Raw genomic sequence first — 23,093 nt, 5'->3', positions numbered from 1 at the left:
AATAAAATAGATTTTTAAAAACTCGACATTTTAGCATGTTTTGGCCATTTTCTCTGAAACACGATTTGCGACGAGTGACTGGTTTGGCTTGTCACAGCCACAAATGTTATTTAAGGCACAAGCTTTTGGTCGTTGATATAACTGAAGCACATACAGCTTTAATACATCTAAAGAAATAGGGCATCTTAATCAGTATACTTTCATCACTCTGTTGATAAAAGCAATCAGGAATATGGATAACTATGTAACAGAAGGGGTTTGTTTTTTAGGTATCCTATTGGGCATCATTACTTAATTCAAGAAATACAGTCCTAGTTAATGTGTTCTGGTTTGCCTTTTACACTTTTGAAAAGAAAGGAATGATTTGTAAAGGGAGATGAATTGCTATAGGGTTGGTTTGATTGTGTAGTGCATATTGAAAGAAAACAAAGCAGTTTGTCACTTTATTCCTATATGCTATCATACAGACTGTGCAACCTTCTCATACTACCACTGTTAGCTGCACACATACAAACCAACAGGCTTGTCATGGTCCATGAGCTCAACCCCTGTTGAGGTAAAAGGGGACAAATCCTATTTGCCATAGACAGCCTAAGGGTTTTCAAAATAACGGTTGCTTTTAGACCAATATTTTTAAAAACTGCACTCAAAAACTTTGGTTTGATTTATAGCAAATTAATATTTGTCCAAAAAATGGCATTTGGTAATAGGGGGTTCATACTTGCCTGACAATGGAAAATTTCCTTTCAATCCCTGTTATCAACATCTTTTCTACCAGGTAACCATTTTAAACTCCTGATTAGAGAGAGGTAATGCAGATAAAGTGCCTTACCTAAAAACACAGTCTTGCACTGTCTGTATGCCAATCAGAGGCCAAAAGCCTTACTAGACTCACCACGCGAGTCAAATGGTCGAGCGGTTAAGGCAGGGGTGCCACAAAATTAAGGCATAATATCGGCGCTGGTGCAAGCGGCACGCTTGTCTATGGTTCTGGGGTTTGAACATGTCTTCTCGTATAAGGACTATAAACCATAGGCCCAGTGTAACACAGTTGGCTCATGTGCACTTTGAAGAACCTAGTACATCTTTCAAGATGGGTAGGGGGTTACACTGGTACACTAGTCCATACAGGCAATGTAGCCCTGCATTTAAGGATTCTGAGGTGCTTTGCTGGATGCACCTTCGTAAACATAAAACCACATAATTTGTCACATACTGTATTGTGTTTTTGTTTTTTTTAAGATGTAGGTATTTACTGCATCATCCATGCATTTCTTTCATTATCCAACTACTTCCACAATTGCATGTGTAGTGTTAGGTTTATACTAGTTGCCATTTCAACGCTTCTAACTTTTGAAAACTTTTCTCGCTTGCATGCATCTCTTCATTAATTTTTTTCTTCTTTGGTGATTGGTTCATCAAATTCGCCAGTTTGCCACCATACAAAACATTATTTTTGGCCCTTTCCTAGGAGCACGCCACTTCCGGCAGACCAAATGGTTGTCACCCCAGTAATGGGCAAGATGGGAACGTCAACAACTCAACTGACGGAAGATAGTGAGGACTACGCGACACGCGGCCGATACCATCACACGTCTGTCCTTAAGCATGACAACTTTGATGATAGTTTTGAAACTCAAAAGCTTTTAGTTGATACTATGGAAAAAGAATAACATCAACTTTTGAATTATTTTTAGTTACCATAAGTGACTTAGTAAGCCCTTTTTTGAATAAGCTGCCACTCACTAATGAGTAGGGAATAAATTTCAAATTTTTCTGCCAGACTTAAATATGTGCTGTGGTACGTTTAGTTATATAAATAATCTATTTTGAATTAAGGTCACATCACTTAATCAATAGTACAAATTAGCAAATATGTCTTTTTTATGTGTTCTAGCATCCAGACACTATTGCTGCTGATTGTCAAATACTCCATTTCAGTTGACCCTGTCCAGGGCCAGAGTGGCCTTTACTTCAGCACCATTTTAATATGAAATAAAGGACAATTAATTTAATTAACACTGAAAAGCAAAATAATATTAAACTGCTTCCGAAAAGCTCATAAACTCCCTCAGTTACCAGTGTCCTCGTTTAGCTGCTAGACCAGCTATATCAATCCAGGTCTGCTAGTAACCTTATTTTCTGTTAATATTTTGTTGTTTTTATTTGAGTGGAAAGGGAAGGAACTTAAATTATTATTTCAAAGAAGTAAACTACCATTAACTATTATTTATCAATAAAACTATGTCCAGTCCATGTCAAAACTTGATTTATTCTAGTTCCTGTAATTTCTTTTTTTTCTTTCAAATATATACATTTGAAGATAAAATGTTTTCTGTGATTTTGTAATTGTAGTATGATAACTGTGTTGAGGGTGCCAAGTGACCAGCAGTTGCTGATTGGTTCTCCAACATCAAATGTGATTCACAATTAATATTAAAATTATAATTTTTTTTAACCCATGTAATTTTGCTCGTTTTATTTTTGCTTTTCATGAATTCATGAAATTTAATGTGCAATCTGTTAGTGATCATGTTTTAAGTAATTTTTAAATGCTTCATTGTTAATTTACTGCATTTTAAAAAAATCAGCTTTGCTGTTAGGAGTATTTTCTGCTTGATTTAAAATAATTAATCATTATCATCATCATCAAGTTCCATATATATTTTGAATCTTGACATTTTTTTAAATATTAAGCACGATACTTAAATGAATAAACTTTCTTGAAAACTATTATAAAGTATAACATTTATTGTTATGTTAGTTTTTTAAAAAATACGTTTAAAAACTTCATTTTTTGATAAAATTAATATTAATGTTTCATGATGTAATAATGCTATGAATCTGTAAAAAGACAAGATATAAATATTAAATTATTTTGGTTATCCTTGCTTGGATCAAAGGTGAACACATTTCCTAGTTGTATAAGCAATAATAATAATTATTATTTGATTATTTATTATATTTGATTATTTATCTTTAAAGCCATATTTGGTTATATGAGATGTATGATTTATCCTAATTTTCCTTAATTGTTAATGATGTCATGACATTTAACGTTCAGTATGCATTTTGTTTGTGTTAAATTGAATAAATAAGAAGATGCAATGTGTGAGTTTTGTGGTGCACCCGAAATTTATTTGTTCATAATGTAGTTAGAAAATATAATTTATTATAAATAAATATTGCCACCAATTACTAATGATGACAATAATAATGACGATGACAATGACAACAATGGTGACAGTCAATAGTAATATAGTAGTAATAGAAGCACGGGTCTCCCTCCAATTAAAGACCAATTTTGGGACCAAGGTTTCTATGGTTTTTAGCAGCTTTGGTCTCTAATTAGAATAATAAAACTAAAAGACATTTTTTTATATGGGAACCATAGAAAAGTGGTCTTTAATTGGAGGTAGTCTTTAATTAGAGTGAGACCTGTAGTAGTAAGGTAAGTTGTAGTTTGCATTACAGGCAGTAGCAATTATAAAATAGTATGAAGAAGGTACAGTAAACCTAAAAGGTGATATTGCACAAAACCACAGACTACGTATGCAGTAGTCAGACATCCTTTGCTGGTGTCTTGGAACCCTCGAAAATGTTTGGCTGGACATTTGTCTGCCCATTGACACATCTTAAGAACATTGACATTGTTATCAATTTGAAATCTCACCTGGGGTTTTTTTACAGGCAGGGGTTTTTTTACAGGCAGAAAAACTGTATTTTCTTTCTTAACAAAGATGGCCACCAAACATGTAAACAACGATAATATCTGTGCCTTGAGGTGTGAGAAGAGAATTATTGAATTGCTCACTACACATTTAATCTACTTGATTTTATGTGTATTGCTGGATTTGCCATCATAGGCCAATATCCACTTTAATTCCATCAAATTATCTAACATGTTTGAATTACCAATGGACTTACGAAAGTATTTGATTATTTACAGGAACTGAATTATATGTGTAATGTAATTGGCCATACATACCGTAGGCCTACTTAATTGCGTACTCTTTCGATGTCATTTTGATCATTTTTGTTTTCTATAACAGGAAAGATGTGTCGTCTCAGGAACAGATGATTGTGAGCGGTCAGTCGTTCACTCCTGGAACATCCTACACAGAGCAACTGACGGAAGATAATGCTGATTTTGCCAACAGGGGGCGCTATCACCAGTCTTCACTGATGGAAGGAGGTAATTTTGATGAAAGCTATGAATATGAAGAAAAGAAGGCATTCTAGAATGATATGGGTTTTATTATCTAGACTCTAAAAGTGAATGAAATTTATAATGCGTCATAAAAGCCAGCCTCACATGAGAATTCAGCTGAGCTCCCAGCCTCACGTGTAAGGACATGCATACCACATAGTGAGAATAATCCTGATTTGTATCCTTGACCGAAAAAGAATCTTAGCATTCTGATTGGTCAATTAATTGGGATGTAAGCTACTTATCAACATCACCAAAAATCTTTGATAAATATTTTGCTCACAATTCAGAATTCAAACTGGAAAATTATACAGTCACTAGTGGATTGTACTAAGGTGTGAAGCTAGTAGCTAAACTGAATTATCTTGTAAGCGATAGGTTTAATTAAATATGTATTCTATTTTTGGAACATCAGTGGTAAAGTAAGTGTGTAATAGTTATGTGATGAACCTGTATGTATATTGAACTATATATATTTTCCATTGTTGAAAAAAATTCAGTGTTATATAACAATTTGAGGACTCTATGAACTTAATATTTATTTCACTGAATATAATAATCTGTTGAATATAGAAATACATGCTATACTTTTTAAATTGTTTACATTTTCTTATTTTAACATGTTTTGAGATAGTTGATAATAGGCTATTGATGTTAATATATTTTACTTGTTATTATAATCATTTCAATGAAGTATTACTAAGTATAAATTTAACCAATGAAAGATAAATAAAAATGTTTTTAGTAAAGCATGTTTGGTAGTGTCACTAAATATAAATGAGAGCACATGCATGTTCTCTGACAAAACGTTTTTATTTTTTAAAATTTTATTGCAAGACTCAAAATTTTAAATACTTAAAAGTATACCCTTTTTATTGCTTTCACAATTAAAGAACGCCCCCTATATTCCAATTTTGTGCTCTGCGCTGAATTCCTAAATTTTCACCTTTTTTTTTCTGTGAATTGTTTTTTTTATGTTGAGTGCCACAACCTTAACTGTGTGCTACTAGGAAGTTGTTTTAGGAATTACATTCCAAGTAAGAAATATATTTAAAGATTTATATTAAATTGTCGAAATTAAAGTGCATTCAAAAATATGTACTAGATACTTGTAGTTTAATCCGTCAATTCTTCCTACATAATTTTAATATATATGTTGCTCAATGTGTGCTTATATTAAGTTGTGATAAATTGATTTTGTAGATTAACTGTAAGAATGTTATACTGAAGACAAACATATTATGTGCAAGTTTTTTGTGGTTAAGTACAGTAGAGAACTAATTGGTTGTTTGTGGTGTAAAAATTGTATTGCAGAGATAATATTTTGGTAAGACATATGTAAGCAAAAGTGTGGTATTTCCAATATATCTTAGTGCTGCTGAAGGTATTTTACTCAAAATCAGAAAACAGAAGGTAATATTAATACCAAAAGCAGTATTACTAGTTATACAATGCACATGGTCACCCAACAGACTCCTATGAACCTATAAAAGTATTTTTAATAGATTATCATTGGTGTTATATTGCTGTCAATGGAAAGTTCATAGGCCCTTGATATATATTACTACTGTACAAATATAATATCCACAATTTGTCTATATAATGCCCAGTCAATGTTTAAACCCAATGTAATGTTTTTACAGTTTAATGTTTGCAGTTCTTACTAAATGAAATACTATAGTAATGGTCTTGTTCTTTTTTCTTCATACAAGTTTCTTTGGAGAACTTGAATATAACATGAAATTTAAGAGCTGACTCCTTTAGTAAAAGTGTTGTGAGGTATTGTATTATATTGACAGTTCACTTTACTACTATCCAAATTTCTAAGATCAGTGTTATTACTGTTATTCTCCATATTTTGGAAAAACATGTACAATGTATTATCATATGAAAACCTGAACACAAATATTGTTGTGATATTGTGACGTTTCTGTTCTAAATTGTAAGTAACCGAGAAACTACTTAGTGAATTTTTAAAAACCAAAAATAACTTCTTTCCTTTTGCAAGCTTTGCATATAGTATTAACTCTTTAATACTTATAATTTTACTTAAATCAGCTTTCTGATGAAAATATCTACTTTAACTTTTTGTCAAGATTTTAATAATTTGATATTTAATTTAAGACAACCAAATATATACTTTTTAATTTTGTTTCTCTTGTTTTTAATTTAATATTTTGAAAAAAATTGTGGCAATATAGAACACTATTTTGGATAAACATTCCATTCTATTTTTTTTTATGGTGTCCTTAATCCTTCCAATAAGATTATATAAAAATGTTATATTATATTGTGTATAGTGTAGAACCTTGGGAAAAATGTATCAATAATGGGAAAATTGAACCTATATTTAGTTGGTTGAGTACCCAATTTTAGTTTGAATATCTTGGGTTCAAATCATATGAGAGACAATACATTTTTCTCAAAATATTAGATTGACATTCATTCATATGTTATATCCTTTTGAATGAATATATGAAGTTATTTATTATAATTTATAATCTATTATACCGATGTAAACATCATTGCATAATTATTAGTTTCTGTTATTGGAAGGGAGTAAATGATATACTATAAAACGTAATTGTTTTATATTATTGATGTAATTATAAATATAAGGTAAATTTAAATAGGATTTATAGATTACTTACATATATTTGACATTTGTTTACCCAAGTTGTGGTGTACTGTAGGCAGTAGCCAATCCTGTTGGAATGCAGGGTTAAAGATGGTCCCCCTGTTTGAAATGTACACACCCTCCCCAACATCATCATGTGCCTGGGCTTTGAAAATCTTAGACATACCTCTGGTAGTGTATGATGCCATAGTATATAATGTACAATTAATTGTATAATGTGTGACATAAATATACTATATATATATATATGGTGTAAATGTATTCAATGTGCCTATGTTGCAAAGTTGTATTGTATAGTTGGCTGATACTCGCAGTGGTAATGAAGAACATAATGTATTGTATGTAAATAGTTTTGGAAATAATGATGTATTTATAGTAAGAGTAGTAAATATCGTTATATGTAGAGAGTATCAAATAATTTAAATGTTTTTACGTGCAATCAGATCTGATTATTAATGATTAAGTAACACATAAGACTGGATATCCACCTGTTTCAGCCCAAACATCTTAGATAACTCAAAAGTCTTTGCATGTGCCAGTGACATCATTGAGTTCTAGAGGTTGCCATTGTCGCATAGTTGAAGATCCCTATTTTACTGTATTAAAAGTATATACACTACCTTAAAAATATAGAAACTGGATTTTCCTGCTAAATGTGTGCTACATGGTAAATCAGTAGTGTTGATAAATTACAGTGGAATGTATATTTTAGAAGTTGGTGCAGTAGATTGTCATACCATAAGCTTTGTAAAGTTCCACCTAGGTATAGTATTGGTGCTTGCTCTGAATACTTACACAAATTTATATATTTATCATTCTTTATTATGTTTTATTTCAACAAATTTTAACAATTTATTATTCAAATTGTTGCTAATTGTCATTTACAGTATATTCCATCGAATTATATTTTCCATTGCTCTTTTTGTAGTTACAACCTAAATATTATAATTTTTCATAAATTATGCTAATTACCTGTCATTCTCATTATAATCATGTAATATGGGTCACATGACCTTAGAAGATGATTCAATCTATTAATTTCAATGATCATTATTTGATATTGTTATTTTAGCATTTACATTCAGCATGCTTTATCCTGGTTCTATTCTTGATTGTTGTTTTATCTTAAATGAAGTGTACTTAAAATGTAAAACCGTTGTAAATGATTGAAATGTATTCTTCCCTATTAAAATGTGTCATAATTGGGTGGCATTATGTCATTACATAAGCGAGTGGCTTTCCTTGCATTAGTAAATAGGTCATGTGATTTATTCCAGTCTGTTGCAAATCTACATTAACAGGAAAATAAACTCCAATAAGAGCTCCAGACAATTCTATTTTCAGATTAAACAAATTGAAACTATGATTACAGCTTCAAAATGTTTGTCATCAAATGATTGGTTTTTTACCATCTTGTATTCAAATAATAACATTATTTAAATAATTAAAAAAAATGAATTTAACATGTCAAAGTATTCATACGCTTTTAATTATAATAAGTGATAAAAGTTTGGAAACATGTATAGTATGTATTGTGAATATTGTTATGTCATTTGCTCTTCATTTGATTCAGTATTATTCATGTGACACCATTCCCTCAGATATCAAGCAGTAGCAAAATTGTAAGCATTTCATAGCTGCAATGTTACATGAGCTAAACATAAACTGTGTACAATCAATAGTAAACTGTAAACAAATTGTAAACAGCTAAGTATGTTTATTGGTTATTTTGCGCATGAAAATTTTAGGCAGTATTGAAATAGATACTGCACAAGCCTTTTTCAGTATTAATTTTAAACTGTCCAGATAACATTGTTTATAAGTATAGTATCATGTGTGTTTAGTAAACTGAAACCGATCTGGAAAGTTTTATTGCGCCGGTGTCCACCATCAGTGCTTATGGCACGTGTTGGTATTGAGTATATGAAATGAAAGATGTAAAGTAGTTTGTATCTGATTGATGGTAGAGTCTGAAGACTTAGCTTGGAGTTATGCAGTTGCAATGGTGCAATGTTGACTTGGGGCACTGCCATCTTAATTCATGGTATTGTCATAGATCAAATGTGGTGCAATGCAGCCTCGAAAGTTCTGTCCCTATTATCAAATTTTGTGATAAATTTTTGTGATGTGCATAACGACGGGCATGACGACTCAAATTATACCCCAAATATAGGCATATCACAATCATATTTACGTGTGGACAGCCCTTACTGTTGGTGCAATGCACAGCCTTAACTTGGTATATTCTACATGTGTTTGTCATCAAAACTAGACAGTACTGTTGTTCATCATTATACTGTACACTAAAAATAGAGCATGATTTATTGTGAAGTAATAAAGTGAATCAGTGTAATATTCTCCCATATATTTTGTCATGGAAATTTCTTACGAATTCAAGATATTTTTGTAATTTTAATGCCTGTAATGTCTGAATCACAACTGTTTTGTATCCAATAATTGTAAAATTACAAATTTATATGATACCAGAGGAAAATTTAGTGGGGCTCACTTTTGGAAAGTTGAAATAATTGATCGCCCAAAATGCCTCAAAGGTTATTTTCGGGCTTCTAGAAAACAAAAAATTTGCAGACCTCTTAGGGTAGTGTTGTCTCGATCGGTAGTGTTGTCTGTCAATCGGGGCCCTTTTCAGACATCTCTGGATCTGTCCCTGGGCACCAATTCAAAAACAATAATGACCGAATGCATGGGAGCGTTATTGCGTTTATCTGGCTGAAGTTTGCTCCCATACTTAAAATACAGTTAATACAATTAATTGACAATAGACATTCAACATGATATTATCACAAATTTATTTTTGATTATTGTAAACATCAAAACTGCATTTTATTTCTATTGTACATTACAGATGCAATTAGAACCTGGCAATATAAGATTTAAGGTAACCGTTCCAGACATGTGTCAAATTCAACAGTACCTAAAGTTTACATTTGGATGATCAATGATATAACCGGGAATGTTTAAAGTTGCTCTTTAGGAAGAAAATTACCGTAATCAGCACAGCCAAACTGCATACATAAAAATATGTGGGAAAATCTAGTAACTTCCCCAGCAACACTCCAGTTCAATCATTTTGAGAATGCGTCCACAACATTCAAATAAAATGTCATTAGATGCTAAATACAGTACAGTAATACTGTAATGTAAAAAAAAAAGATTTCTTCTAGTCCTGTACAAAACTTTAGCACACTGATATCTGTAATCTGTTTTCATTACGTTATTCAAAAATTGTTGCACTTTATACAACCAGTGACGTATCTAGAGTCTTGGGAAGGAGGGGGAAATGAAGGTGGGGGCTTAAGCTAGGGGATGCTAGGTTGCAAAATAAGATGGTATGACATGACTTTTAACTACATGAGCACAATTTTTTTTTGCTTCGGACATTTTGAATGTGGGGACGGGGAGGGAACAAGCTTTTGGGGTTTAGCACACCCTATATACACCACTGATACCTTCCCACCAGTTTATTTTATTACCAAGGTCATTAGATTCATAAATTGGTTGCACAACATCATTCAAATCTTTACTACATTCAATATTACAACATCAATTCTAGATGTTTATTTTGTATTATTATTTCAAACAGTTATAGATAATCACTGTTAATATCCACATCATTGTTGTTATATTTTTGTATAAGAATTTATGATTCCTGAAACAATATTTAATAGTCATGAGTAAAGCGGGTTTTTTTTACGGAATGTTTTACTAATATTCACAGCAAACTTTAGAAAAACTACATTCTGCAGAATGTTAATTTTATATCATTTTACATGTTGAGTAAAATGTAAAATTTAGAAATTGTCAGCACAAGTCAGTACTTGTTTAATGCTCAAAATAATAACGTTCGTGATTCTACAAAATGAGCAAATCAACATAAAGAATGTATTCTTTGTTCTAATTTCTCAGTGGACAACATATGCATTTTAAATGCCATGATCAAAATCTACCACATTGTTTTTTACCCAAATTTGGCTTTCAATTTGTGCAAAATAGCCCATATGCAAAGTAAAGTGCACCTTTATATCATAAACATTATGTTAACGGCTGCAGCTCAGAATTTAAGCACACGTTTCAATTTAAAATTCTATTACTGAATAGCAAAATCAGGTAAAAAGGCTCAGGCTCAGGAATTCTTTAGTCTTGTTTACTTCTTGTTATTCCACCGATAACCTTCTTCCTCTGTCTGATCATGTGTGAGTATAATCGCGGAAAAACTGTTACAAAAGAATAAGCAGTAAGTAAAATAATATACCATATTTACAGATTCTATAAAATTACAGTCAACTGAAAAGCAAAGCACTTTACATCATGTGGGGAAAACTGTCACTTAATAAGCAACTAGCCAACCTCAATATCACACTGGCTGTTTAATTTTCACATGGTCCTGACCACAGCTCACTTGTTAGGCAAGACTTTTTTCATAACTTGTTTAGCAAACCTGCTGCCAGCATTCTCCAAAATACATGTAAATTTAAAGTATTTTCCATCCCATTACTACACTGTTTACATTCACCAATAAAATTTTATTTTATTTTTCTCCTCCGTTTGGATGTTTTTGGCAAAACTCTTCGCTAAATAAAAACCAAAATCTTATTTTTATTTTTTTTTTCCACCCTCCTTTGATGATAAGTTTGCGAAACAAGGTATAAAAAAGGTCTCGCCTTACCATTATTATTCTTAGTATTGCTTAAAGGTTTGCATGGCGAAGAAATAATATATATGTTGAAGCTTGCGGTACACCACGTAAGTAGTTCTGAAAAGAACTGTTGTAGTTGAGAAAGTCTCGACGTTTCGATTGAGTTGCTTCATTCGTCTTCAGGAGAATTATTCTTCACATTTACATATAACCTGCCTATATTTATAAGAAGCATTGATGGGTAGAATTCCTTGCACTATTGATGTCAGAGGCTTTCCAAAACGTGTCTGTGTTTAAGTTTAAATTGGTGGCAATTTATATTAAATGCATGGCAGTTTTCTTTTTATCAGAAGTTTTGGTGGCATCATATGACTCAGCTGAATTATACTTTCAAATGTAAACTGTTCTTCAAAATCAACATTGTCATGATGCCCTCTCTGTTCATTTAAAAGTTTGTATGACTTCACATGACAGCTATTATGTAAAGTAAGATCAAGGCCACAATAATAATATCAATTATATCATGTCAAAATATTTACACCTAATTATTATGACAAGTAATTAAAGTAATATGATGCTATAAACTAGTGCTTCATACAATTCTTTCATCCTTTTATCAACTAAAATTACCCAATGTTCATATCAAGCTTTTTGAGCCAAGTTTTCATAATATTTAATTAATGTATCGACTCCTTATAATATACCTTCGTATGTTATTTATTTTTAATATTGTATTAAGGCTATGTTTGGCATAAAATAAAATAGAATTTTTTTAAATGCTTGGTAGGAACATTTTAATTTAAAGAAAATACAGCGCATGATATCCATCTTCTTTTTTTTTTTTAAGGTAAGTGTACTGTATATGTGTAGAACTTTGTAAACCGCTTATTTGTTTGCTCAGCATGTTCACATTAGTGAGAAACACACGCCAACCTAACCTTAAATATACAAGCAAATACCTGAAAATGCTGCTATGTTAAACTAGGAATAATTTCACTAGAATATGAGAATTACATAAAAATGTTGAAGCCATTATTAAGAGACAATTTGAATATAATACTTACTTGGGAGATACAGCACCATGAAGAAGATGAGAGCATAGTAGTAATTGAATGATATGTTGAATTTATTTGGCAGCGTTACAGAGTATAAACTGTTGCTTTTCACAATGGGCAATGCAGCATATATTGTCAGCAGTTCTCCCTGTTAAATAAAACTATATATGTTCATACAACAGTTTGAACAAAGATTAAGGATTAACATGGTATAACACAGAGGCTACCATGGTATTCAGCATTACCATCTGAGTAGAATGTATTAAACCTTTCACTCTTTAAATATGGTAAAATGTACACAATAATAACTGACTTGTTTTAGGTACAGTAGAATACATCATGTAGTTGTGGATGCAGAGTAACTTGCAACACCATATTAGGAATTAGATAGCAACAACATTTGTGTTTAATGATTTTTACAATGCAACTTACACAGACTCCTATTGGGTACAAGATGATGAAAAAAGTATAGCGGCACCATGTCAGTATGTAAGGTAAACGATTTAGCAGACCAAATGTATAAAATGCATAACGGATCACTTCTGTGGTCGTCCAGGCAACAACGAACATAGTAACACTTACTTCATCTTGAACCTAAAGCAGATCGGAAGATACGATTCTATTTGGGTGCATCATGAAACTAAGAAGAATGAGATTGTGAACATTAAATTATATTGCTGGTAGACTTACTTCAGAGACAGATCCAGGATTCTAAAAACAATGTAGTAGTATGGGCAGGAGTGCAAGGGGAGGTCACAAGAGGCATGAAATAAGGGACAGGAGAGTACAGTATGGAAATACAGACATTTTGACAGTTAAAGCTGCATTTACATTGGATCCAAAACAAAATTTGGACCACCTCTCTGATGCGCTCAACACCAGCATCCTTATTCTTACACACTGATTCAATTTTCTGATCGGTTTGGTAGGACTTCTGATTCAAAAATTCGGATTCTTTGTGAATTGGGCTTTAATCGGGACCGGAAACACACAAAGTGCAGATCCATTAGTCAGCAGTAGGCAGACTATTTGCCAACACAGTGGATGCCAGGTATATGTGCACAGATAGGGAATATAATACATATTGTTTGGATCTTCAATTGCATTGACAAAGACCAGCTACATCAAATACCTGTGGTACGCTGTGCGTAACCGACCACAGCAGCATCAGTCGCGACATCACTTGAAATGCTGTTAGTACAATGTTCGATGAAACAATTCCAATAGCAGCATGAAAAATCTATCAACATAAAAAAAAACATGATTAAAAAATGGCTTACAAGTAAACAGATAATCAGTCAGTCTGTCATAAAATTATGAAATTTTTCCACAAAACAATTTGCAAGTAAAAGTTTGATGACATGGGTGAGACGTATTCCCCAAAAAAATACTCGCTTCCACAGTCGCCCTCCCCCCACCCACCAAAAAATAAATAAAAGTCATGTTCAAGTAGTTAAAAATCACTTTAACACTTTATTTTGCGAGATAGTTCCCCCTCACCTAATAATCGAGCCACACCCCCTCCCCAACTTCACCATCACATCCTCATTGGCTCCCCCTCCTCATTTCAAGATCCCTAGATACACCACTGGTTAATGTACTGTATAGCTTGTGCATAAACACTTAAGTTTGAAGCTGTTTTTCTCAGTTAAAATACTGATACTTAAAAGCAAAAGGTTAAACTGATATCTTTGTAAAATTTATTAAGTGTTCATTATTTTTTATCTTAAATGTGCAACAAACGATCAGCTTTGCTGGATGTACTACCCTCACAAAACAGAAATATTTTTTGTTTCTTTTTATTAATATAATATAGTTTTGTTCTACAGTTTTGGCTTAAAGCCAGAATGTATAGTTAACATTCATAAATGTTAATAGTATGTTACTCTGTTTTATTGTGAGAATGCCTCTTCTTAAAGTAAAGCTTACTGGTGGTGGTAGAGCAGTGTCAGTTAACCTTTGACACTGGCCTACTACTGTACTGCTGTGTATAATATACATTAGATTGGTAAAATAATGCAGTTCTAGTAGACAGCAGTGACTTATCTGGGAGTACTGAGATTGGAGGGGGGCTGACATGAGGGTGTGAGAAGGTTAATTGGAGGGCTTGATGAATAACTAAGGGGATGATTTTAACTAATTTTTTTGCTTAGAAGATTATCTGTGGGGGAGACGTGCTCTCCCTATAGATATGCCTTTGACCAACAGTAGCTTATTTACTCCAATACTAAAATAAATTTTAGTAATATTCAACTATCTATTGTTTATTATTATATATCCTTGCTTCATCATCTTCAGAACATGTGATTACACTACAAAATGAGACCCAAAATTTGACATTAAAACCATTTATGATAGCCTAAAGTATATACTGTAAACTACTGTATTTTGCTTACTACTATATGCAAACATATATATATATATCTTATAGCTGTCTCTTATACACATCTAGATGTGTATAAGAGACAGCTATTTGAAGAGGAAGGATTTACGACTGGATTTGAATGATTCCTGATCAGAGATGATACAAATGATGAACACCCATTTTAATTTTTTGTGTTCAAACATCAAAATTTGTGTTCCATAATCCAAATCAATTATCTTTTCTCGCAAAGTGCAACAAGACTCATTTTGCAGTGGGTCACCTATTTTAGCTCTGATGTTTGGCTAATTGCTGTTAAATTGTGAATCAAAATTTAACCCCAACCTCCAGCAGAGCTGCAGTCTGAAAAACTTTTAGTGGCACTTCAAATGCATCATAGGCACCAACAAAGCTTTTGGTCGACATATAATGCTTCATTCCGATAACACCAACACTTGCCCATCTACAAGATAAAACAATATAGTACACTTAGGACAACAAAATCGTTATTTGTACATCTATAATCTTTCTGCAACCTAATGAGGGATCAGCCATGATGGGTCATACTGTAAAGTATTTTAATTGTGGGGATTATACTTACTTCCAAAATTTTATATGTCAGTTGACTCGGTCAAAATGAAGATCAACAATCTACATATCAGCCACTCTCTGTGGTTAAAACTTACATGGATAGGCCTAGAACTACACTGTACTACTGTAGTGGCAAACGATTGGGAGGATTTCAATCAAACTTAGTCAGTAGAACCAATGACACCTCCCATATTTGCAATGTTCACAGCAAAACCCTGTAAAATTCATTAAAGTCTACTTCTGCCACAAATAACATAGCATAGTCCTGTCAACATATCCATTGACATGAGGCATGGTCTTTAAGGTGTTTAGGGATCTAGGGTCAAAAGTCATTAAAAAGTTACTCTTTCTGGCAACATTTCATAATGCTACTAGCGGCAAACAATTTGGCCGATTTCAATCAAATTTGGTCAGTATAACCAGTGAGACCTCCCAAACATGGGGTGTTCACTGCTTAGGATCAAAGGTCACATGGGGACATAAGGGTCAAAAACCCCAAAGTTAATTAAAGACTACTTCTGTAACAAATAACATAGCAGAGTCTTGTCCTTTGCACACAACGTATGCATTGGCATAAACATATATGAATCACATGGTCAAAACCCCAAAAAAATTGATGTACTTCTGTCAGTCTTGTCCTTGATCTAAGTCACTTGATACAAAAAAAAAAAGATGTGTTCACCGGGCTGCAAATTTTTTTTTTAAATTTCGAAAAATATACAAAACAATAGTCTTGTCAAATAGGCTAAAATGAGACATCACACGTCATTTAACAATAAATGTACGAGAGCGAGTGACGAAAGAAGTTGGTTGGGGTTGTTTTCTGGGTTGTTACAGTTTGCGATCATGTTTCATGTGTCGCTAGATAGGCTTGGGATTATGTGAAACAAATAGGCTTACCAAAAATATTATTTACGAATTAGCCCTTTGTTAATGCTGGCCAAAGCATGGGGTAAGCCTACTGTAGCCTACATTACATCACCAACATGCCATCGCCACCAGCACAAAACACGCTTACGAATTAGACATGCTAGTCTAGGCCTATTTTTATAGGCCTAGGCCTATGGTTTCATCGCATCGCATATTAATTTGCTCTAATTTGTGATGATAATTAACAGTAATTTATAGTGGCCTGTATCTACCTATCACAGAGATGCTACTTCACTAGTAGTTCTTCACCATGTCACAATAGTTTTAACTCCTACTGCTTCAACCTAACATAAACAGTACAGTATTTACTTTAGTCTTAATGATCCAAAAATGATGGTACCATGACATTCGGGTCAATGGGGGTTTTATTTTTAAAAACTATAAAACCACTTGTCTGTATCTTATTTGAAGTAGGTGTGACTATATAATTACATCACACTCTGGGCATAATGTAATTTTGTTATGTGTGAAATAATTTTGTAATGAGTTTCTGTTAAATCATCATCACAAATTAATATGATTGTTTAAAATCTGCATGCTTATATAGGCCTAGTTACAATATCCGAATTCACTGCGACCAAAATCAAGCGCGATGAAACAATAGGCCTATAAAAATAGGCATAGACTAACGTGTATACGTGAAGGACGTTGGTGGCGATGGCGTGTTGTTGGTATAATGTAGGCTTTGACCAGCGCTAAAAAAGAGAAAGTAAACCCGAGCAACTTTTTATTCTGTCGCGAAGTTACAGATAAGCTACAATCGCTCTCATACATAGTGACGTACCGTTTGACCAGACTGCTCGTGTTTAATATTTGTCGAAATTCCCTAGGCTAGCGTGTAAAAAAAAAATTGCTACCGGCCTGATAGATAGTGAGAGTGAAGCTCGAGAGTCGAAGGTCAAATTTTCAACATGATCCAATTGAGCTAAAATTTAAAACAGGATTGATCTAATGATCTAACTGGGTTCATTCATGTTCTATTGAACATAGTTTCTAGGCCTAGTAATACTAGATTTTAATCCTGAGAGTTGGCAATCCCTTTGCTTTGTTTGGATGCATAAGCTAGGCCTACCGTGTTAAATCTTAAAATTTGTACAAAATTATTTTTTCAGATTTCCCTCTCAGAAATCTATTAAATTGGCCCTTCCTGTAGGCCTAAACTATAGCTAGAGATAGGCTTAGCCTCTAGATGGTCTATCTAACGTAACAAGCTAGCCCCCACCCCCCGCCCAAGGTAGATATATAGGGAGGACCTGGCTGGATAGACAGATACTGCAACTCTGCTCCCTTTAGCCTTAGGCGAGGGCTTAGGCCTAGGTCTCTGTTTCGTATTATGCACGCACTCCAAATAATTATTTTAGATTATAATTTCAATTAAGTGTGATATAATTTACTGTTTACCCTGCACAAAGAATAACGTTGTACAGAACAAGGTACGCTGTAGCAACCCCCGACAAGCCTTTCTTGCTGGAATTATCCGAGGCCATCATTCATCTCACTCTTCCAAAAAAGAACCAAACTACAGCTGAGTTCGCCAGAAACAGTAACGCTCCAAGCGTTTGTGGCTTGTACAATGCGTTCGAACACGACTTTCAGTTTAACGCATTATTAGTGAACCGCGACGGCTTTTAGGGATTGTGTAAAGCGGGCCCCCTTAAGGGAAAATCTAATTTGATCGCAACCTGATACTGCCACTTTAAATTAAATATTGTTTAATTAGCTACTAATAAACAAATACTCAAAGGACGAAATGCCTAGCAACTAGGCTAGGCCTATAATGAACTACAACGCCCCACCCACCCCCACCAATAGCCAAAAACTGGTCCCTTTTAAGAAGAACGGGGCCCATTTTAGGCTATTGGTTCCAGGCCTGATACAATTGCGTTTGTGCAAAACCATTGACATTCTTGTGGTAACTTTCCTTCTATATAATTCTATATAACCATTATAAAACAAAATTACAAGAGATTGCAATATTTCCTCAATTTCAACTTAAAATTCCAGATCACTAGCCTGGCATCATACCTCTAGACCACCTCTACACCTATACATGTTTCTCCTGACGCAAATCCAGTTATTGTCTATTATTCCATCACGACAATAACAATTACTATCAACACTGCAGTACCCGCTGCTTACTTGGACTCGAATTCAACGCTGGTCATCAGGCGCAAGCTCGGTGGTCTTGAGGTATGATGCCAGGTTAGTGATCTGGAGATCGTGGGTTGGAGCCCCACCCGAGAACAACTATTTTCAAATGTACTGAGTATTCGGTACATAAATAATAATAATATTAATAATGTTAATAATAATAATAGTAATACAGTAGAACCCCCTATTAAGGGGACACCTTCGGGACCAAAAAAGCGTCCCCTTAATAGACACTAACCAAAAACATAAAATTGTCCCCAAATAGGGATTTTGGGCATGTTTTCATATAACGATGACATACATTCTTTATAATTTTACTTTTATTGACATAAGACAGTTGCAATAGAATTAGAACCAATTTATAGCAATAATTTGCAATGCAAATACAAATCATTTATAATATGAAATCTGCAGAAATGTAATTAAAACAACAATAGTTTTATATCGGACCAAAGGTTTTTTTTTAATATTGAGCTTTTTAATAATGATCAAATAATGTCATAATGGTTTCAAATAGTATAATGTGATTAAGTTGTGTGAATGTGTGTGATGTGAAATGTCCTGAAAAGGTACACAAATACTGGTTTACAATTAACAACAATCATATTTAAAGCTTTCTATTAGATGGATGTAGCATGAAATAGAATAATACATGTTTTGATATGGATTAGAGCCCTATATAAAATACAAAAAAAAAAACAACAAAGATAAAGAAATCCCCATTTTAGGGTCAAAATTGACAAGATTGGTTTATACAAAGTATACTAATATGCACTCATAGATTCAGGGGAGAAAAATCTGGTTTATTGCTCAAAAAGTGTAAAAATATAAAGTTGAATGAATTTTTCTTATTTTTAGGATGCTGTAGATGTTGTGATACAATGAAAAAAATCAAGTGTCAGCTTAATAGGGGTTATTTGACCAAGTGGCACACTCAGAAAGTGTCCCGCCCCCTTAATAGGTGATATTTTCCTGACGCAAACTTACATCGATATAGGATATTAATCACTGGCAAAAACAAACTTAGAACAACATTCCCATTACTGTACAGTATAACAGTATAAAAAACAGTTCAAAATCCAGAAGTGCATGGATGGAAACGCATACATAAACACATACATAGGCCTATACATACATACATCTGTCTCTTATACACGCATTGAGCACTACTGCAGTAGATGTGCTTTTAACAAAACTTATTATTATTATTATTACTCCAAACATGTGTGCTGGCACTGACTGGTAGTGTTATTACGGAGCGGAGACAATTGATTTAAGAGTTTTTAACTTTTTGAAAGTCATCCTTGTAGACAGGGCGTCTGTTATGATACGATCTGTGTGGTAATCTAATGGTTTTTTTGCTTCTAAACTATAGTACCGTACAGTTTAATGACATACATTTGGTAGTGGAAAACAGTACAATGTATACCCTGTTTTTTTTTTTTAATTTGTTTTAAGTGTTATTTACTCTAAGTTTAAGTTTTCATACTAAACTATATTTTAAAAGGGTGTAAATAATGCCAATGCTTTCCCATTTTGTTCAAATTTTATTAATGGATATTTCCATCGTTCTTTAAATATATTATCCTAACATTGCATTTTAACGTGTTTCGTAATGTCTCCTTGTATTATATCTACGGTTCTGTTTTATACTTCTTTTACCCGTGGATACACCACCACGTTAAAATGTGTGCTAAAAACGTGCATAAATGTTTGCATAAAAGCGTATACTGTATTCACATATTAATACTATGTGCTCACACATCATCCGTCGGGGAGGGAAACAAGTTAGGCCTATATGTATTTTTTACATATTCATAGACTCTAAAATCGATGCAATAAGCCTAGCTTTGAAACCCCTAAATTCTCATATTTCGGGGGGCTTCGCACCCTGGATCACTGACCACTGACGTCACATCCGGTAACAGGGGGAGTGATTGTGTGAAATAAGAAAGATGAGTCTCAGGGAAGAACCCTGAATGGGGAGATTCTCCTTTAAACCTCTACCATTTTCATTTATTTAAGTTGATATTTTATTGATTTTTACTATTCAACATGGTCATTTTCTGATAAGTTTTATACAAAAAAAAATCGTTCTTCAAAAAATACAAGGGGAGTACACCATTACGCCCTTCTAAATGCGCCACTACATAACATCATCACACTTATTGGTGTAATATGCAGCATACTCCTATTTGTAGAGTGTAGAGAGTAGAGAGTTTAACATTTTGATTGGCGGCTGGGTAGGTGAACTGAGCAGTTTAATCATGTTTCCCTGATATCAAATGAAGATGTTTGTCGGAAATGAGCAATATTGACGAATGAACTTCAACTATATATTATCATTATACTGAATAGATAATGATATTTTATGCAGGGTAAACCATGGAAATGGTATAACCAGAAAAGCGGGTACCTGGAATAACGCCTTATAAAACTGCATCCAAAATGCATTGACCAGCCTGAGGAAAATACGCCTATTTCAAATATGATGTGCACATCATGATTAAACTTACTAATTAATTATCGTTGTGGTAATACTACTTCTATACCAGGGTTTCGAGTAAGATAATGGGATTCGAATTACTAATGCAATGCTCTAATGTTGCTGCCGGCCACCATAAAAAATAGTTAGTATAATTGCGAGTTTGTTCTTTGTTGGCCGAGTTCGTTGATGACCGTTTTTTTAGTTTGTTGGGCGAGATTGTCCAAATGGCAAACTTTCCTTCTTGGCTAGCCTGTGGCGGCTGTAAAATTTGTATGATGAATCTCTCTGTTAAAATCGGACCGGTAGTAATTTGTTGGACGGGAATGTCTAAATGGGAAATTGTTCTTTGCTCCGCTGGTGGTGTATGCTAATGGTTGGTTGTAGTTTGTTGAATGGGAAAAAATGTTTTTTTTTTTTAGTTTGTCATTTATTTGTTGAGTGTGTCCGATCATTTGTTTGTTGAGATTGTCCTTTGTTTGTTGAGATTGTCTGTTAATTGTTTGTTGAGATTGTCTTTTGTTTGTTGAGTTTATCCTTTGTTGAGTTTGTCCTTTGTTTGTTGAGATTGTCTGTTGTTTGTTGAGATTGTCTTTTGATTGTTGAGTTTGTCTTTTGTTTGTTGAGTTTTTCCTTTGTTGAGTTTGTCCTTTGTTTATTGAGTTTTCTATTTTGACCCTAATGGCCGCCCATAGGATGCTACGCTCTTTCGCCCAGCGCGATTTTTTTTTACCGTACGAAATATTTGCATGAAACTTCACTCGGGCCATCTCGGATTGACTCGACTAAGTTCGATACGAGGAACAAGAGCAGACACAATGTCGTGACGCTCGAGTTTTACTATTTTTGCTCTTTGTATGTTTACCTACGGTAGGCCTATGATATCTTACGGATTTATGGGATGTACGTGTGTAACTAACTGTGACCTTCTTGGATGTTATTAAATGTTAGTATAATATCTACAACAACAACAGCTAGTACCCCCTTTTATAAAGTGTAGGTAGGTACAGTAATACCAAAGGCTAGAGAGAAAGAGGATAAACTATGGGCCTAACTTCAGGCTAAGTTAAGTCCTACCTAGTATTATAAGCCTAGGGTCCTAGACTGACACCAACAGTCACGCTTTACATACAGACGTTGATTGAAATTTTGAAAAAAAAATGGAAAAAAAATTAAAGCATGAAATAAAAAATAGAGTGCACAAGAGAAATATTATTAAATAAATAAATATACCATTCGGCGGCGTTATTAAACTTCGCCAAACTAACATTGTAATGTAATTAATGTTAAATAATAAATAATAATAATAATAATAATAATAATAATAATAATAATAATAATAATAATAATAATAATAATAATAATAATAAGTTCAGCATTAATTACCTTGACCTAAGCCTTGTAATGAAGAACTATACTATTTACTAGGCCTATAAATAATAACTAGCCCAGGGGGAATATCTTTTGTGTTATTTCCCTTAACGTCGATTTTTTAATTGTTCTCTAATTCTTCCATTGTCTAAGTTCCCCTTAAAGTAGGCCTACAGGTTGGTTTTAGTAACATGATTAATTAATACTAATTAATAATAATAATAATAATTTCAGCATTAATTACCTTGACCTAAGCCTTGTAATGAAGAACCATTTACTAGGCCTATAATTAGTCCTAATAACTAGCCTGGGGGGGGGGGGATATCTTTTGTGTTATTTCCCCTTAACGTCGATTTTTTAATTGTTTCTATATTCCTCCATTGTCGAAGTTCCCCTTAAGGTAGGCCTACAGGTTGGTTTTAGTAACATAATAATAATAATAATAATAATAATAATAATAATAATAATAATAATAATTAATAATAATAAAATAAAATAAATAATAATAATAATAATTAATAATAATAAAAAAATAAATAATCATCATATTCGGCATTTCGGTAATCAAGAATCTGCAGATTACTATGCCTGATATTAATAACTAGGCTTAGGCCTCATTTATACATTCATTGGTGCTCTGCCA

General features: G+C 33.2%; 2 protein-coding genes across 3 annotated transcripts in view; one reads left to right on the top strand and one right to left on the bottom strand.

Moving 5' to 3' along the window:
• LOC117103060 (solute carrier family 12 member 8-like) overlaps positions 1–9,215 on the top strand; it is a 34,594-nt gene extending 25,379 nt beyond the window's left edge. Inside the window, exon 11 of one of the 2 annotated variants that reach the window (XM_033243534.1) lies at positions 4,053–9,215. In XM_033243534.1, the coding sequence (XP_033099425.1) occupies positions 4,053–4,242 (190 nt within the window). In that variant the 3' untranslated portion in view covers positions 4,243–9,215. Of the gene's footprint in view, positions 1–1,471; positions 3,695–4,052 lie in introns of those variants that run through there. The other variant, XM_033243533.1, reaches the window with a different exon arrangement.
• Positions 9,216–9,637: 422 nt separating this feature from the next.
• On the bottom strand, positions 9,638–17,979 carry LOC117103062 (very-long-chain (3R)-3-hydroxyacyl-CoA dehydratase 2-like). Its single transcript, XM_033243535.1, has 6 exons — positions 17,845–17,979; positions 15,268–15,385; positions 13,693–13,800; positions 12,993–13,154; positions 12,570–12,708; positions 9,638–11,083 (listed from the first exon to the last, which is right to left on the bottom strand). The coding sequence occupies exons 1-6, from the start codon at positions 17,931–17,933 to the stop codon at positions 11,004–11,006; spliced, it is 696 nt and encodes a 231-aa protein (XP_033099426.1). The 5' UTR covers positions 17,934–17,979; the 3' UTR covers positions 9,638–11,003.
• Positions 17,980–23,093: the final 5,114 nt, after the last annotated feature.

The sequence above is a fragment of the Anneissia japonica genome, unplaced genomic scaffold, assembly GCF_011630105.1.
Source record: "Anneissia japonica isolate Jap-2015-1 unplaced genomic scaffold, ASM1163010v1 scaffold284975_len822289_cov185, whole genome shotgun sequence".
Lineage (NCBI taxonomy): Eukaryota > Metazoa > Echinodermata > Crinoidea > Comatulida > Comatulidae > Anneissia > Anneissia japonica.
This window is presented reverse-complemented; position numbering and strand designations above follow the sequence as displayed.

Coding starts and splice junctions, on each gene's coding strand:
- LOC117103062 (XM_033243535.1), bottom strand. CDS start 17,933: ATGATGGCCTCGGATAATTCCAGCAAGAAAGGCTTGTCGGGGGTTGCT. Junction 13,801..15,267: donor AGACTGCAGCTCTGCTGGAG/GTTGGGGTTAAA, acceptor TTATGTTGATAG/ATTTTTCATGCTGCTATTGG. Junction 13,155..13,692: donor TTACGCACAGCGTACCACAG/GTATTTGATGTA, acceptor GATCTGCTTTAG/GTTCAAGATGAAGTAAGTGT.